This window comes from Bombina bombina, chromosome 7 (genome assembly GCF_027579735.1).
Source record: "Bombina bombina isolate aBomBom1 chromosome 7, aBomBom1.pri, whole genome shotgun sequence".
In the NCBI taxonomy this organism is placed as follows: domain Eukaryota; kingdom Metazoa; phylum Chordata; class Amphibia; order Anura; family Bombinatoridae; genus Bombina; species Bombina bombina.
The window spans coordinates 38,905,744-38,920,764 of NC_069505.1; the positions used below are offsets into that span (position 1 = coordinate 38,905,744).

General features: G+C 41.2%; 1 protein-coding gene across 1 annotated transcript in view; it reads left to right on the forward strand.

Moving 5' to 3' along the window:
- The first annotated feature begins 5,841 nt into the window (after nucleotides 1-5,841).
- The window catches only part of CCDC88B (coiled-coil domain containing 88B), a 217,907-nt gene continuing 208,727 nt past the window's right edge, over nucleotides 5,842-15,021 (forward strand). The window contains exon 1 of the mRNA XM_053720050.1: nucleotides 5,842-6,072. Coding sequence (XP_053576025.1) covers nucleotides 6,013-6,072 — 60 coding nt within the window. The 5' untranslated portion in view covers nucleotides 5,842-6,012. The remainder of the gene's footprint in view (nucleotides 6,073-15,021) is intronic.

A 15,021-nucleotide genomic window follows, 5' to 3' on the forward strand; every position in this document is an offset into this window, starting at 1 on the left:
CCCGACCGCGTGACAAAGGAAATTTTCTAGTCCGCAGGGGACTGGTCATAGGAGGTGGTGGGTGCCCCAGTCATTGGGGGTGTCATTTTAGTTTTCACTACTTTTAGTCCATATTTAAATATCATCCTCTATTCAGTTATGGAGGATTCTAATGCCGAGACTGTTAATTTCAGATTCAGTTACAGAGGCTTCTGATACTGAGACTATTTTGATTTCAGATTCTGTGTCCGGTGATGAATCAGGAGTGGCCTTGTTGACGCCTGTCAACCAGTTTGTTTCTGTATACCATTTCAGAGCGCCTGGTTCCTCAGGCTCGGGGAATCAAGGGACTGCTGAGCCATCTGCCTCTGGGGGTCCTGTCCTCCGAGGCGAGTTCCCTACAAAATCATACTTCTGCACATGCGGATAACCCAGTTTATGGTTCCTCCATGCGGGGTGGTGTGTTTCCCCCACAGGTTGCAGCACGTTTTTGCTTCCACATAATGTTGGCGATTGTTTGTCTGCAGAGTCCAGACGTTTATTTAAGAATGTGCTCGTGCCCTATCATCCCGGGCCTTTCGCCTTGGGGAGGGCCTCTACAGTTCCCCGCGTGGGTATCTGTCCCTGAGTGTTGTGCCTTCCGTTACAGGATTGCGCGCCTTCGCATGTTGCTCGGACATGTTTTTCAGTTATTGAATGACCCTATCGTTACCAGATATGGGGATTTTCAGTCTAATTTGAATGGTGCACCTTATTGGACATGTGGGGATGAAGTAATCTCCTGATTTTATTGATTTTTTTTTTTTTTTTTTTTTTGTGTGATAGGGCTCTGTTTGGCTGGTCCTGCCGGGTGGCCTGTGTCTTTTTTGGTCGCCTTATATTTTATTTATATCCGATGGGATGTCTTATTTGTTTTTGTTTTTTTGTTTCCTTTGGGAACCTTCTGGGATTGATACTCTATAACTTCTTCGGAAGTTGTTGGACATGTTAGTCCTCTGTAAAAAAATGTCTGCTTCTGGGGGGGGGGGTTCCCCTACGAGGGAGAATTTCCGCAGCTTGCCAGTTGGGATCCTAGGTGCAGTCTGGTCCTGTCGGGTTTGTTCGGTTTTGTGGCTGTTCAGACACGTGGCGCTGTTCTGCTCGGCTGGTTCGATAGAAGCGCCGAGTGGTCAGGTTAATCATTGTTTTTTTCATGTCCAACTAAGCATTTGAGAGGACCTGTGGGAAGGATTGATTCAGTCCTTATACCCTTCTGTCATAGATTACCAGGCAGGGGAGTTTTACCGCTCATTTCATCAGAACTTCGTTTCCTCACCCATGTGGTGGAGGGTGGGAGGGCTTAATGCCCCTTACCGCTATTGAGCGGTTTGGCCTTCATTTTTTTAGGCCTCTGGATTTGTCCTTTTGGGCTTGATCCAACAGCTTGTACAGGATAACTACAGTATCTAGCATGCGGAAGGTTTGCAGTTTGAAACCTGTTGCAGCTCGACACCTTGCTGGTGTGCGCATAAGTCGTTTCTAGTATATCTAGATGCAGCTCTTGCTCTTCACTGATCTATAAGAGGCCTTTGGGTCTTCTTCCATTGCCTTCGGGTGAGTAGATTTCCTTTTAGGGATCTGTGTTTCCGGGTGATAGTTGTTCCCTGCGGGGACTTTGTTTGCTCGGGGTTTTCCGGAGCTGGGTTGTCTTAGTGCCTTTTCTCTTCCTTGTGTCCTCTGCTTGTGCAGAGGTGATAGGAAGACTAGTCCTGCTAGTAGGATTTTTTTTATTTTTTACCTCGAGGTATCCCTTGGTTGTCCTGAGGCTCTGAGAAGTATCTTCATATGACTTCTAGCCTTGCTTCTTGGAGCGTTGGACTTGGCTAGGGGTGGTTCCTTCCTTTGGTCAGGGCTTTCAAGTTCTTCTCGCTATCTGGATTCTCTGGATATGCATCCATACCCTTGTGTCTGGCTTTTTGGCCATTTGGGGTGTTTAGTTCTAGGGTAAGGTTTGCCTGAACTATTAGGTACCGGACCTGTTTTCTCCCTGAGACTTCCGGTTGCTGAAGCTTTGCTTGGTCTTTTTCCTGACCCAGTCTTGGGTGGTTTTGGAATCCTTTGATCTCAGGGCTAGTCGGGGGTGGGGGGGGGGGTGTTAAACGGTAGTGTAAACTGGGGCTATGGCCTTGCTCTATCTACCTAACCTGGTCATGGTTGGCCAGGATTTCTGAGTAATTTTTACTCTTTGCCACGGAGTGACCCATGTCATCTGGTTAACCGTGTGGCTTGAGCCTCAAGGGTGGTTGGTTCATACCTAGCTGCTGGCGTTGAATGTCCCATTTATGGTGCGTCTTAGGGTTGCATTCCCCTGGTCAGCTTACCAGTGTTCCTGTGGATTCCCTGCTCTGCAGGCAAATGGGTTGGCTGTGCCTCTGCTTGGCAAGCTACTTGTAGGGGGGTCCTTTTCTAGGACATCTGGTTTGGGAATTTCTCTTCCCATTAGCCAGTGACTTCGGGCCTTGAGGACAGTTGTTGCCCTTCCGGCATCATCCCTTTTCTTTAGGGGATATTCTCCCTATGGAGATAGTCCTTGCTTGGGGCTTCTCCTGGATGGGAGGCAGACAGATGGGATTGGTTCCACCGGAGGTCTTGCTGGCTCAAAGCAGACTTGTTTGGCCTTTATTTTGATAGATCCCCTGCTTTGGATCCCTGAGGCTGGGTTGGTCCAGCTGGCTGTGGGTTTGCAGGTCAGGATGGCCGAGCTGTCTATGGAGCTGCGTTTGGTCACAGTCTCCTCTGGATGTGTGAGCTTTGTTGAGTCTATCCTGTTGCCTGAGTCTGCTAGGGTATAGATTTTCCTTTCAACTGGCTCCATTGATTTCAGAAGATACTTTATTCTTCCTTCGGGTATACTCTCCTTCTCGGGGGCCTTGATTGAGGTTTTGTGTTCCCCTTTTTAGGGACCTGTGAGTAGGTCAGGCAACTTAGGTTGCCTGGAGCGTGCTCTGTCCGGGGGTTGCTTTTGCAGTCTGTTTCTTGCTTGACTGCTTCTTCCTCGCAAATATCCTCTGTGTCATCCTGTTATGGACTCTGTGTTCTCAAACTTGGGGTTTCTCACCTTGGTGTATTACACTTTTTCATGGTTGAATGCCTTGGTATTCTTGACACTAGGAGGACTTCTTTGGTTGCAATCCGTGCTTACAGGATGTTGGAGAGACGTCTGTTCTGTCTCTGTGCCCGGTCTTTTCCCGGGTTTCACTTGGTATAGGCGTGACCTCTTTTTCCTGTTTGGGCTCCTTTTGGGTCTCTGTGAGCTGGGCTCACTCGTGGAGGTGTTCTTTTTTTTTTTTTTTGTATTAGGGGGACCTTTCGGTTTCCTTGGTTCTCCTTTGCCTTGTTCCCTTGGGGAGATGAGCGGTGGAGGACTATTTGTTGGGGGCGATGGTGTTTCCTGGAGGACTGTGTTCTCTAGTTTGGCTTCTGGTCTATCTGCGAGTCAATGGGGCTTTTCCTCTTAAAATTTTCTCGGCTTCTGACAAAGTGTTTTTTTTTTTTTTAATTGGATAGAGGTTTAGGCCTGGTGCCCTCAGTATGGGCCGCCTATTGTACCCTCCCGTCTTGGCATTCAGTGTCTTCTATAGCTTAGGTATTTTCCCAAAAGTAATGAATGCAACGGTGGACTCTTTCCATTTAAGAAGTAAAACATAAATTATGCTTACCTGATGATTTCCTTTTCTTCTGATGGAGAGTCCACAGCTCTCCCCACCTGTACTTCTATGTGGGGCGTCCTTATTGTTCTTCTGGTACCGTTTCACCCTGATATTGCTTCTGTTCTTCGGCAGAATGACTGGGGGATGAGGGAAGTGGGAGAGGAATTTAAGCATTTGGCTGGGGTGTCTTTGCCTCCTCCTGGTGGCCAGGTTCTTAATTCCCAAAAGTAATGAATGCAGCTGTGGACTCTTTTTCCATCAGAAGAAAAGGAAATGATCAGGTAAGCATAATTTGTTTTTTTTACATGCTTATAACTTGATTACATGAACCTATTTTGCTGAAATCTAGTATTTTATCGAGTTACTACACTACATAAACATTTAAACGGACAGTAAAGTCAGAATTAAGCTTTTGCATTTCAGGTTACACATGCAATTTTTAAACAACATTCTATTGCACTTTGATTTAATTTACGTCATTCTCTTGATATCTTTATTTGAATAGCATACTCAGGCTCAGGAGAAGCAAAGCACAACTGGGAGCTAGTTGCTGAATAGTAGCTGCCCATATATGCCTCTTTTTATTGGCTCACCCCATGTGTTCCGCTAGCTCCTAGTAGTGCATTGCTGCTTCATAGGATACCAAGAGAAAGCATATTTTATAATAAAAGTTATTTGGAAAGTTGTTTAAAATTGTATGTGCTGTCTGAATCACAAAAGAGGGAAACATACCTGGGTTTTGGGTTCCTTTAAAGGGACAGTAAAGTAAAAAAAATATATATCATGATTTAAATAGGGCATGTAATTTTAAACAACTTTCCAATTTACTTTTATTACCAATTTTGCTTTGTTCTCTTGGTATTCTTAGTTGAAAGCTCAATCTAAGAGGTTCATGTGCTAATTTCTTAGACCTTGAAGACTGCCTCTAATCTGACAGCATTTTGACAGTTTTTCACCACTAGGGGGCGTTAGTTCATGTGTTTCATATAGATAACATTGAGCTCAGGCACGTGAAGTTTCTAGCAGTCAGCACTGATTGGCTAAAAATGCAAGTCTGTCAAAAGAACTGACATAAGGGGGCAGTTTGCAGAGGCTTAGATACAATGTAATCACAGAGGTAAAAAGTGTATTATTATAACTGTGTTGGTTATACAAAATTGGGGAATGGGTAATAAAGGGATTATCTTCCTTTTTAAACAACAAATTCTGGTGTTTACTGTCCTTTTTTTGGTTTGGCTTTTCCCCTCAAGTTTTGTCACACCTCCAGCTAGAACTACTGATAGATTTTTGCTCTGAAGATGGTTTCTACTATCATTTCATTGTGTGTTCTGATAAACATTACTCTTCTGGAACATCGGAGGCTCAATTGGTGAAACAAGTTTACAAATGAGTGCTAGCAAATTGCATTCTATACTGATGTGTTTATGCTTAAACCAAGAACATAAGGTTAATTTAAAGCTTCAACTTACATGTCTTATCCATTACAGTTCTAGGTTTTACATGTAAATCCAAGTGCTTTTTTGTTCAAGAAAAAAAATACTCTGGTCTGCCATAAAGTCTTTGATATTAGTTTTAGGGGTTGGCTGACTGATTTACTATGGTTCTATAAGCTTTTTAGCTTTATCTCCCTAATTAATGTAAATCCATGATTGATTAATTTAAATCCATTCAATACCTTTAGTAGTGATATTGTATTCTGAAAATACCATAAAGAGTACAACAATTCTATATTCACTAAAAACTGATTAACATATCCATTGCAAATGTAGACAGAAGAGATTATAAGTTGTACAGAAAAAGAACTGATGACCATATACGTACAAGATACACAAAAGGGGAGGACTTGGAGGTTTGTATATAGCCACAGGTGGAATAGCAAACTGTCTGAAAACAAAGAAAGTTTGATAGCCTGTTTGAAACTCATATAGAATGGATGGTAACTTCTACACAGACAGACGAAAGGGAAAAGTTTCTCTATTTTCTTGGGATAGAATCTTATCCTGCCCAGGGAACCACTATGAGTATAAACCTGGCCACAGAGTCGTTTAATGACTACGTAAAACATACTTCCTGACTAGGGTGCTGTGGTAACAGGGGGAAGGTCACAAGTGATTTAGAGAGGAACTGATGTCGTTGTAGAAACCACAGGAGAAGGAACAAGAATCGAGCGAGAGAGAGGAAGGGGCAATAGGAATGCAGCTGTGTGTAGCATTAAGCTACAAGAGAACCATCAAAAATGTGATTAAAGAGTGAATGAACTCCATAGACTGAGAGGACACACGTTACTAAGTAGTTACACTAAAGATAAGGACACCATCCAGCCTTCCAAACCTTGGTGGGAAACATGGAGAATGATGAAGAACAAAGCTTGGAACGTCTGATAGACGGACCCTTGGTTACATGGGTAAGAACAACGGCCTGTTTCTTTGTGTATGTTTCATGCGTGCGCAATGAAGTATGAGTCATGCTTTCTCTAGATCAGTGTTTCTTCGTTGTGGTTGTCACGTAACCCTAAAGACCAGCTTGGGCTATGTGCTACAATCAATGGAACCGGCCTGTGCTTGCGTAATGAAATTCTAGTCCATCTGTGCTCATAAGGGTACACAAATGCCCCACACAGTTATATCTGGGGAACCATAAATTTAAAGAGCCAGTAAAGCTTTTTTGTATATTTTATTTTGCTTCTTCTTCCATGACACACCCTAAATGCTCATGTTATTTATGTTTATAGTTGTAGGGGCTTCTTGTGCTTGTATTTTAAGCATCATAGTACATAGGATGTATTTAATAGAGTTTAAATGCAAACTAGATTTAGATGTATATTATTATTTTTTATTTATATATATTTGCTCAATGGATGCGCTTGTCCTATGCCTATTTTTTTTATACTTTATAGACGGCATGCAATGCACCCCATTACATCAGCAGACCGTGCTCCCACACTCGCTTTACTTACAATATTGTGAGCCTGTTAATACACCGGCTACAGCACTTTTCATTAGGGTGTGTGGTACTGCATTTGATTCGCTGCTCTACCTGCTGCCTCTAAATTATTTGTTATAATGTTTAAAATACTATGCACATAAAAATGTTTACTGTCCCTTTAAGGGATTTTCTATAAAACCATTTAAGATGTGATACAGAGCACCAACAAGACAGTACCCCTAGCTGGCTGCATATTATATAGTGAAGAACATATTCTTTTCTGCAAAGAGGATATTGTTGTTCTTTCATCTTGAAAGTCATGAACTTAAGGAACTAAATGTACAATCTGGTTATCGTGTAGTTTGCACTGAAATAATATAAAATCATTTCCTTTAAGGCTGTCTGGAAGTTTGGTGACAGGTGACGTATCTCTAGGCTTTTCTTTCAGCAATAAATCGTGATTTCAGATCTGAGTAGGATGTGGCTATATCTTACATAGGAGTTGATCGCAATCTTCCGCTTGTTTTCAGCAGATAACGATGTCTGAACGTCGGAACAATATTATTAGTGCATTTTCCACCAATTCCAATCCCAATCCCAAAATGTCTCTGCCAATAATACACCTCACGCATTAAATTGTTACCTCCAAAAAACAACGCTAGATTACAAGCAGATCATAGTTAATAGCGCAGGGTACGTTATCTGCTCGTGCTAAGAATAACACACAATCTAGTATTACAAGTGAATGGTTAAAGGGACAGTCTACACAATAATTTGTATTGTTTAAAGAGATAGATAATCCCTTTATTACCCATTCCCCAGTTTTGCACAACCAACACAGTTATATTAATATACTTTTTACCTCTGTGGTTACCTTGTATCTAAACCTCTGCAGACTGCCCCTTTATTTAATTTCTTTTGACAGACATGCATTTTAGCCAATCAGTGCTGACCCCTAGGTAACTCCACATGCATGAGCACAATGTTATCTGTATGGCACACATGAACTAACATCCTCTAGTCGTGAAAAATGACTAAGAAATTAGCATATGAGCCTACCTAGGTTTAGCTTTCAATTAAGAATACCAATTGAACAAAGCAAAATTGATGATAAACGTAAATTGGAAAGTTGTTTAAAATTACATGCCCTATCTGAATCATGAAAGTTTATTTTTGACTAGACTGTCCCTTTAACCAAAGCATCTTAACGTTGTTGAAACATTTTTACAGTGTCCTATACTTTTAATGGATGTTGCAGGGAGAACTATTAGTGCACTTATTGCACTTGTATTGGTGATACTTGCTTTTATAGATTGATACTTTATTATTGAGTAGTAATACTCGTGGTTTACACAAACATTCTTTATTTGTGTGCAATGCACTCTAATTCATTAACCCCTTAGTGACCGAGGACGTGCAGGGTACGTCTGAAAAAAAAAGGCAGTTAACGCCTGACGACGTACCCTGCACGTCCTCGGCTAAAGTGAGTGCTGGAAGCGATCAAGATCTCTTCCAGGCACTATTACAGTACCGCAGAGATGCCTCGATGTCTGGGCATCCCTGCAGTGCTGTTACGGAGTGCCGGGACTGGAGCGATCACTCCCCCTTGAGTGATCACTTCCGGTTTTGCTCCACGTGGAGCCCGGCAGTGCAGCAGAGCATCGGAAGCGATCGGACACGCTTCCGATGCTCTGCTAGTGTGCTAAGTGCCTCGGTGGGTCGAGGCACTTAGTTAGTGTATTAATAAAATAAAAAATGTAAAAAAAAAAATAAAATATAAAATAAAAAAGCCCCCACATATAGCGCCCCCCTCCCCCATGAGGCTTCCAAAATGGCGATGCCCGGTGCATCATGGGGCATCTGGGGGTGTCCCTAGCCTGTCTCACCATAGGGGCAAGCTAGGGTCACCCAATCTGAGCCTTCTTAGAAAAAAAAAATAATAATAATAAAATCTCCCATTTGTCTGATCAGGTCAATATTTGTAAATATTGACTCTTATCAGTGTGGATCTCCCTCCCTCTCCTCACTTGCCATTTTGTTGGAGAAAGAGAGAGACCTGTATTTAGCAGAGAGAGAGATTTATTTCTTTTATTTGTTAAAAAATTTAAAATCCAAAGGCTCTTTTCAGAGCCATTAACCCCTAGCTTGCCAGTGATCACTATAAATCACTGGCAGTAGCACAGCTGCACTTTTTTTTGCTGTCTGTGCATTTTTTTAGGGGTTAATTTTTGTTGTTGTATTTTTTTTTAAAAACTCAAAGGCTCCTTTCAGAGCCATTTAGCTAATTTAATTTAATTTAAAGACTATTTAACCCCTAGCTTGCCAGTGATCGCTATACATCACTGGCATTAGCATAGCTGTACTTTTTTGCTGTCTGTGCATTTTTTAGGGGTTAGTTTTTGTTGTTGTAATTTTTTAAAAACCTAAACGCTCCTTTCAGAGCCATTTAGCTAATTTAATTTAAATAGTATTTAACCCCTAGCTTGCCAGTGATCGCTATACATCACTGGCATTAGCATAGCTGTACTTTTTTGCTGTCTGTGAATTTTTTTAGGGGTTAATTTGTGTTGTTGTAATTTTTTAAAAAACCAAAGGCTCCTTTCAGAGCCATTTAGCTAATTTAATTTAATTTAAAGAGTATTTAACCCCTAGCTTGCCAGTGATCCCTATAAATCACTGGCATTAGCATAGCTCTACATTTTTGCTGTCTGTGCATTTTTTTAGGGGTTAATTTTTGTTGTTGTCATTTTTTAAAAACCCAAAGGCTCCTTTCAGAGCCATTTAGCTAATTTAATTTGATTTAAAGAGTATTTAACCCCTAGCTTGCCAGTGATCGCTATAAATCACTGGCATTAGCATAGCTGTACTTTTTTTTAAAAAAACCCAAAGGCCATTTAGTTAATTTAATTTAAAGAGTATTTAACCCCTAGCTTGCCAGTGATCGCTATAAATCACTGGCATTAGCATAGCTGTACTTTTTTTTTAAAAAACCCAAAGGCCATTTAGTTAATTTAATTTAAAGAGTATTTAACCCCTAGCTTGCCAGTGATCGCTATAAATCACTGGCATTAGCATAGCTGTACTTTTTAAAAAAAAAACCCAAAGGCCATTTAGTTAATTTAATTTAAAGAGTATTTAACCCCTAGCTTGCCAGTGATCGCTATAAATCACTGGCATTAGCATAGCTGTACTTTTTTTTAAAAAAACCCAAAGGCCATTTAGTTAATTAATTAATTTTGGTTTTCTGTGACAGATACAAAATGTCACAGAAAAGATATAGTGTTGAGGAGGCGTATGCCATCCTTGCGTCAGAGTCAGATGCCTCTATGTCTGACTCAGACCCCAATTTTGACCCTGCCATATGCTCAGATACATCATTAGATGCAGTCTCAACTGATAGTGATGTATCTGTGGCTGCTAGCCCCCCTGCCAGCCCCCCTGCTAGCCCCCCTGCCAGCCCCCCTGCTAGAAGGAGGCGTGTTGCTGCCATTGCCGCTGAAGAGTGGGTAACGCCTCATCTCCAGAGGCCAGATATCCCACCCTTCACAGCAAATGCTGGCATAAATATAGATGTGGCAGGTTTTAGCCCCCAACAGTTTCTGGAGGTGTTTCTGGGTGATGATGTATTGGGGAACATTGTCGCCCAAACTAATTTATATGCCCATCAGTACCGTGCTGCAAAGCCTGAAACATATTTGGCAAAGCAGCAATGGGCCCCCATCAATGTGCCAGAATTTAAAAAATTCTGGGCATTGACTATGCTGATGGGCATCATAAAGAAACCCTCCGTTCGCTCCTACTGGAGCAGTAGCCCCATCTGCTCTACCCCCATTTTCTCCCAGAGTATGTCGAGGCAGAGATATGAAATGATTCTTCATTTCATGCACTTCAGCGACAACAGCCTGTGCCCCCCTAGGGAGCATCCCCAATTTGACAGGCTGTATAAAATCCGCCCCCTGATTACCCACTTTTCTGCCAGGTTTGCAGAGGCTTATACACCTGGAAGGAATATATGCGTTGATGAATCCCTGATGAAGTATAAGGGAAGGCTGGGATTCAAGCAGTATATTCCTTCCAAGCGCTCCAGGTATGGGGTAAAGGTGTATAAGCTCTGTGAGAGCGAGACTGGGTATACTCAGGCCTTCCGGGTGTATGAGGGAAAGGATAGCCACCTTGACCCTCCAGGTTGCCCAGAACATATGGGAACCACTGGCAAGATTGTCTGGGACCTGATATTACCCCTAATGAACAAAGGGTATCACTTGTACTTAGCGGTACTATTAAAAAGAACCGCAAAGGTTTCCCAGGACAACTTGTACGCACCCGGCTACGAAGGGGGGAGACCTCTGCTCTGCGCCAAGAGGAGCTGTTGGCACTGAAGTACAGAGACAAGAAGAATATATACCTTCTTACCACCATCCACACAGAGAGGACGGTGGCGGTCTCTGTACGTGGCAGAGCTGAGATCATAAGGAAGCCAGTGTGCATCAAGTCTTATAACAGACATATGGGTGGGGTTGATCTGGCAGATCAGCTGCTGCAGCCCTACCTAATTATGCGGAAGACAAGGGCCTGGTACAAAAAGGTTGCAATTTACCTAATGCAGATTGCAACCCACAACGCTTTTTTGTTGTTCAAAAAAGCAAACCCCGGAATGAAACTGACTTTTTTACAATTTCAGCTCCAGATCATTTCGGGGATTTTGTACCATGATGCACCTGCTCCCCGGGCGGTGATGGGAGAGAGCAGAGTTGGGGCTACTCATTTTATTTTTAAAATCCCCCCTACTGCCGCAAAGCAGAGACCACAAAAAAAATGCAGAGTCTGTACCAAGAGGGGGCAGAGAAGGGACACTGTATATCACTGTCCTGATTGCCCTGGACAGCCTGGACTCTGCATTGGGGACTGCTTCAAGCGGTACCATACAATGGTCAATTTTTAAAAAATAAATAAATTTTTTGTTATTTTTTTACTTTTAATGTGCCAGATTTTTACATTTCACTAATATATTTTTTTTTCTAAAATGGGGCTGTTCTTTTTTTTTTTTTTTTACAAAAACCCCTGTCAAACCTATGCATGGGGACATAGGTGTACTCAGGGTGCCTAGCAGAAAACAACCTGTAGTATTTTTTTTGCACTAACTTACAACAGTCTCTCCTAAATCATAGTCAAAAAGCAATGTGTGTGTAAAAATGAAAATTGAAAAAATGCCACCATACACTTTCTCCAATTTTTTTTAGCTAAAACAGTTACTTCAAATGCATCAAAGCACACCATATACAATACCTTGGGGTGTCAACATTTCAAAAATATGCACATTCATGGAAACAAATAAATTGGGGTATGTTAAAATACCCCCAAAAAGACAATAGGCAAAGAAAATATGTTAAATGTGAAAAAAAAAATCACAAACGCATGTTGGACATTTGGCATTACACCCCCCGAACAAGCCAAGAAACTTATGCATAGGTGGTATCACTGTACTCAGGAGATGTTGGTGAACACATATTGGGGTCTTCTTTGGCAGTAACACATAACAGGAGCTGAGAATTCATGTCTAAAGTACAATGTGTGTGAAAAATAACACACAAAAAATGACTGCCTAATAGTTTGACAAAGAATTAGTGCATGGAAAGTGTTAAAATACCAGCATTTGAAATACCCTAGGGTGTCTACTTTTCAAAAATATATGATTTGATGGGGGTAAATTACATTGGCCGGCTTCAGAAATGTCCTACATAGGACATGGGTGCATGGGATGTGAAAATTCCAAGTTGAAAAACTGGAATGCGCCCCCTAAAAATAAGGCCTTTTAGCCCCCAGAGAACCCAACACACCTATACATGGGTGGTATCACTGTACTCAGGAGATGTTGTTGAATACATATTGAGGTTTTTTTTGGCAGTAACACATAACAGGGACTGAGAATATATGCCTAAAGTACAACGTGTGTGAAAAATAACACAAAAAAAATGACTACCCAAAAGTTTGACAAAGACTAGTGGTTGAAATAGTGCATGGAAAGTGTTAAAATACCAGCATTTGAAATACCCTAGGGTGTCTACTTTTCAAAAATATATGGTTTGATGGGGGTAATTTACATTGGCCGGCTTCAGAAATGTCCCAAATAGGACATGGGTGCATGATGACAGATGTGAAAATTCCAAGTTGAAAAACTGGAATGCGCCCCCTAAAATTAAGGCCTTTTAGTCCCCAGAGAACCCGACACACCTATACATGGGGGGTATCACTGTACTCAGGAGATGTTGTTGAATACATATTGAGGTTTTTTTTTGGCAGTAACACATAACAGGGACTGAGAATATATGCCTAAAGTACAATGTGTGTGAAAAATAATGCAAAAAAATGACTACCTAAAAGTTTGACAAAGACTAGTGGTTGAATTAGTGCATGGAAAGTGTTAAAATACCAGCATTTGAAATACCCTAGGGTGTCTACTTTTCAAAAATATATGGTTTGATGGGGGTAATTTACATTGGCCGGCTTCAGAAATGTCCCAAATAGGACATGGGTGCATGATGACAGATGTGAAAATTCCAAGTTGAAAAACTGGAATGCGCCCCCTAAAATTAAGGCCTTTTAGTCCCCATAGAACCCGACACACCTATACATGGGGGGTATCACTGTACTCAGGAGATGTTGTTGAATACATATTGAGGTTTTTTTTGGCAGTAACACATAACAGGGACTGAGAATATATGCCTAAAGTACAATGTGTGTGAAAAATAATGCAAAAAAATGACTACCTAAAAGTTTGACAAAGACTAGTGGTTGAATTAGTGCATGGAAAGTGTTAAAATACCAGCATTTGAAATACCCTAGGGTGTCTACTTTTCAAAAATATATGGTTTGATGGGGGTAATTTACATTGGCCGGCTTCAGAAATGTCCCAAATAGGACATGGGTGCATGATGACAGATATGAAAATTCCAAGTTGAAAAACTGGAATGCGCCCCCTAAAATTAAGGCCTTTCAGCCCCCAGAGAACCCGACACACCTATACATGGGGGGTATCACTGTACTCAGGAGATGTTGTTGAATACATATTGAGGTTTTTTTTTGGCAGTAACACATAACAGGGACTGAGAATATATGCCTAAAGTACAATGTGTGTGAAAAATAATGCAAAAAAAATGACTACCTAAAAGTTTGACAAAGACTAGTGGTTGAATTAGTGCATGGAAAGTGTTAAAATACCAGCATTTGAAATACCCTAGGGTGTCTACTTTTCAAAAATATATGGTTTGATGGGGGTAATTTACATTGGCCGGCTTCAGAAATGTCCCAAATAGGACATGGGTGCATGATGACAGATGTGAAAATTCCAAGTTGAAAAACTGGAATGCGCCCCCTAAAATTAAGGCCTTTTAGCCCCCAGTGAACCCGACACACCTATACATGGGGGGTATCACTGTACTCAGGAGATGTTGTTGAATACATATTGAGGTTTTTTTTGGCAGTAACACATAACAGGGACTGAGAATATATGCCTAAATTACAATGTGTGTGAAAAATAATGCAAAAAAATGACTACCTAAAAGTTTGACAAAGACTAGTGGTTGAATTAGTGCATGGAAAGTGTTAAAATACCAGCATTTGAAATACCCTAGGGTGTCTACTTTTCAAAAATATATGGTTTGATGGGGGTAATTTACATTGGCCGGCTTCAGAAATGTCCCAAATAGGACATGGGTGCATGATGACAGATGTGAAAATTCCAAGTTGAAAAACTGTAATGCGCCCCCTAAAATTAAGGCCTTTTAGCCCCCAGAGAACCCGACACACCTATACATGGGGGGTATCACTGTACTCAGGAGATGTTGTTGAATACATATTGAGGTTTTTTTTGGCAGTAACACATAACAGGGACTGAGAATATATGCCTAAAGTACAATGTGTGTGAAAAATAATGCAAAAAAATGACTACATAAAAGTTTGACAAAGACTAGTGGTTGAATTAGTGCATGGAAAGTGTTAAAATACCAGCATTTGAAATACCCTAGGGTGTCTACTTTTCAAAAATATATGGTTTGATGGGGGTAATTTACATTGGCCGGCTTCAGAAATGTCCCAAATAGGACATGGGTGCATGATGACAGATGTGAAAATTCCAAGTTGAAAAACTGGAATGCCCCCCCTAAAATTAAGGCCTTTTAGCCCCCAGAGAACCCGACACACCTATACATGGGGGGTATCACTGTACTCAGGAGATGTTGTTGAATACATATTGAGGGTTTTTTTGGCAGTAACACATAACAGGGACTGAGAATATATGCCTAAAGTACAATGTGTGTGAAAAATAATGCAAAAAAATGACTACCTAAAAGTTTGACAAAGACTAGTGGTTGAATTAGTGCATGGAAAGTGTTAAAATACCAGCATTTGAAATACCCTAGGGTGTCTACTT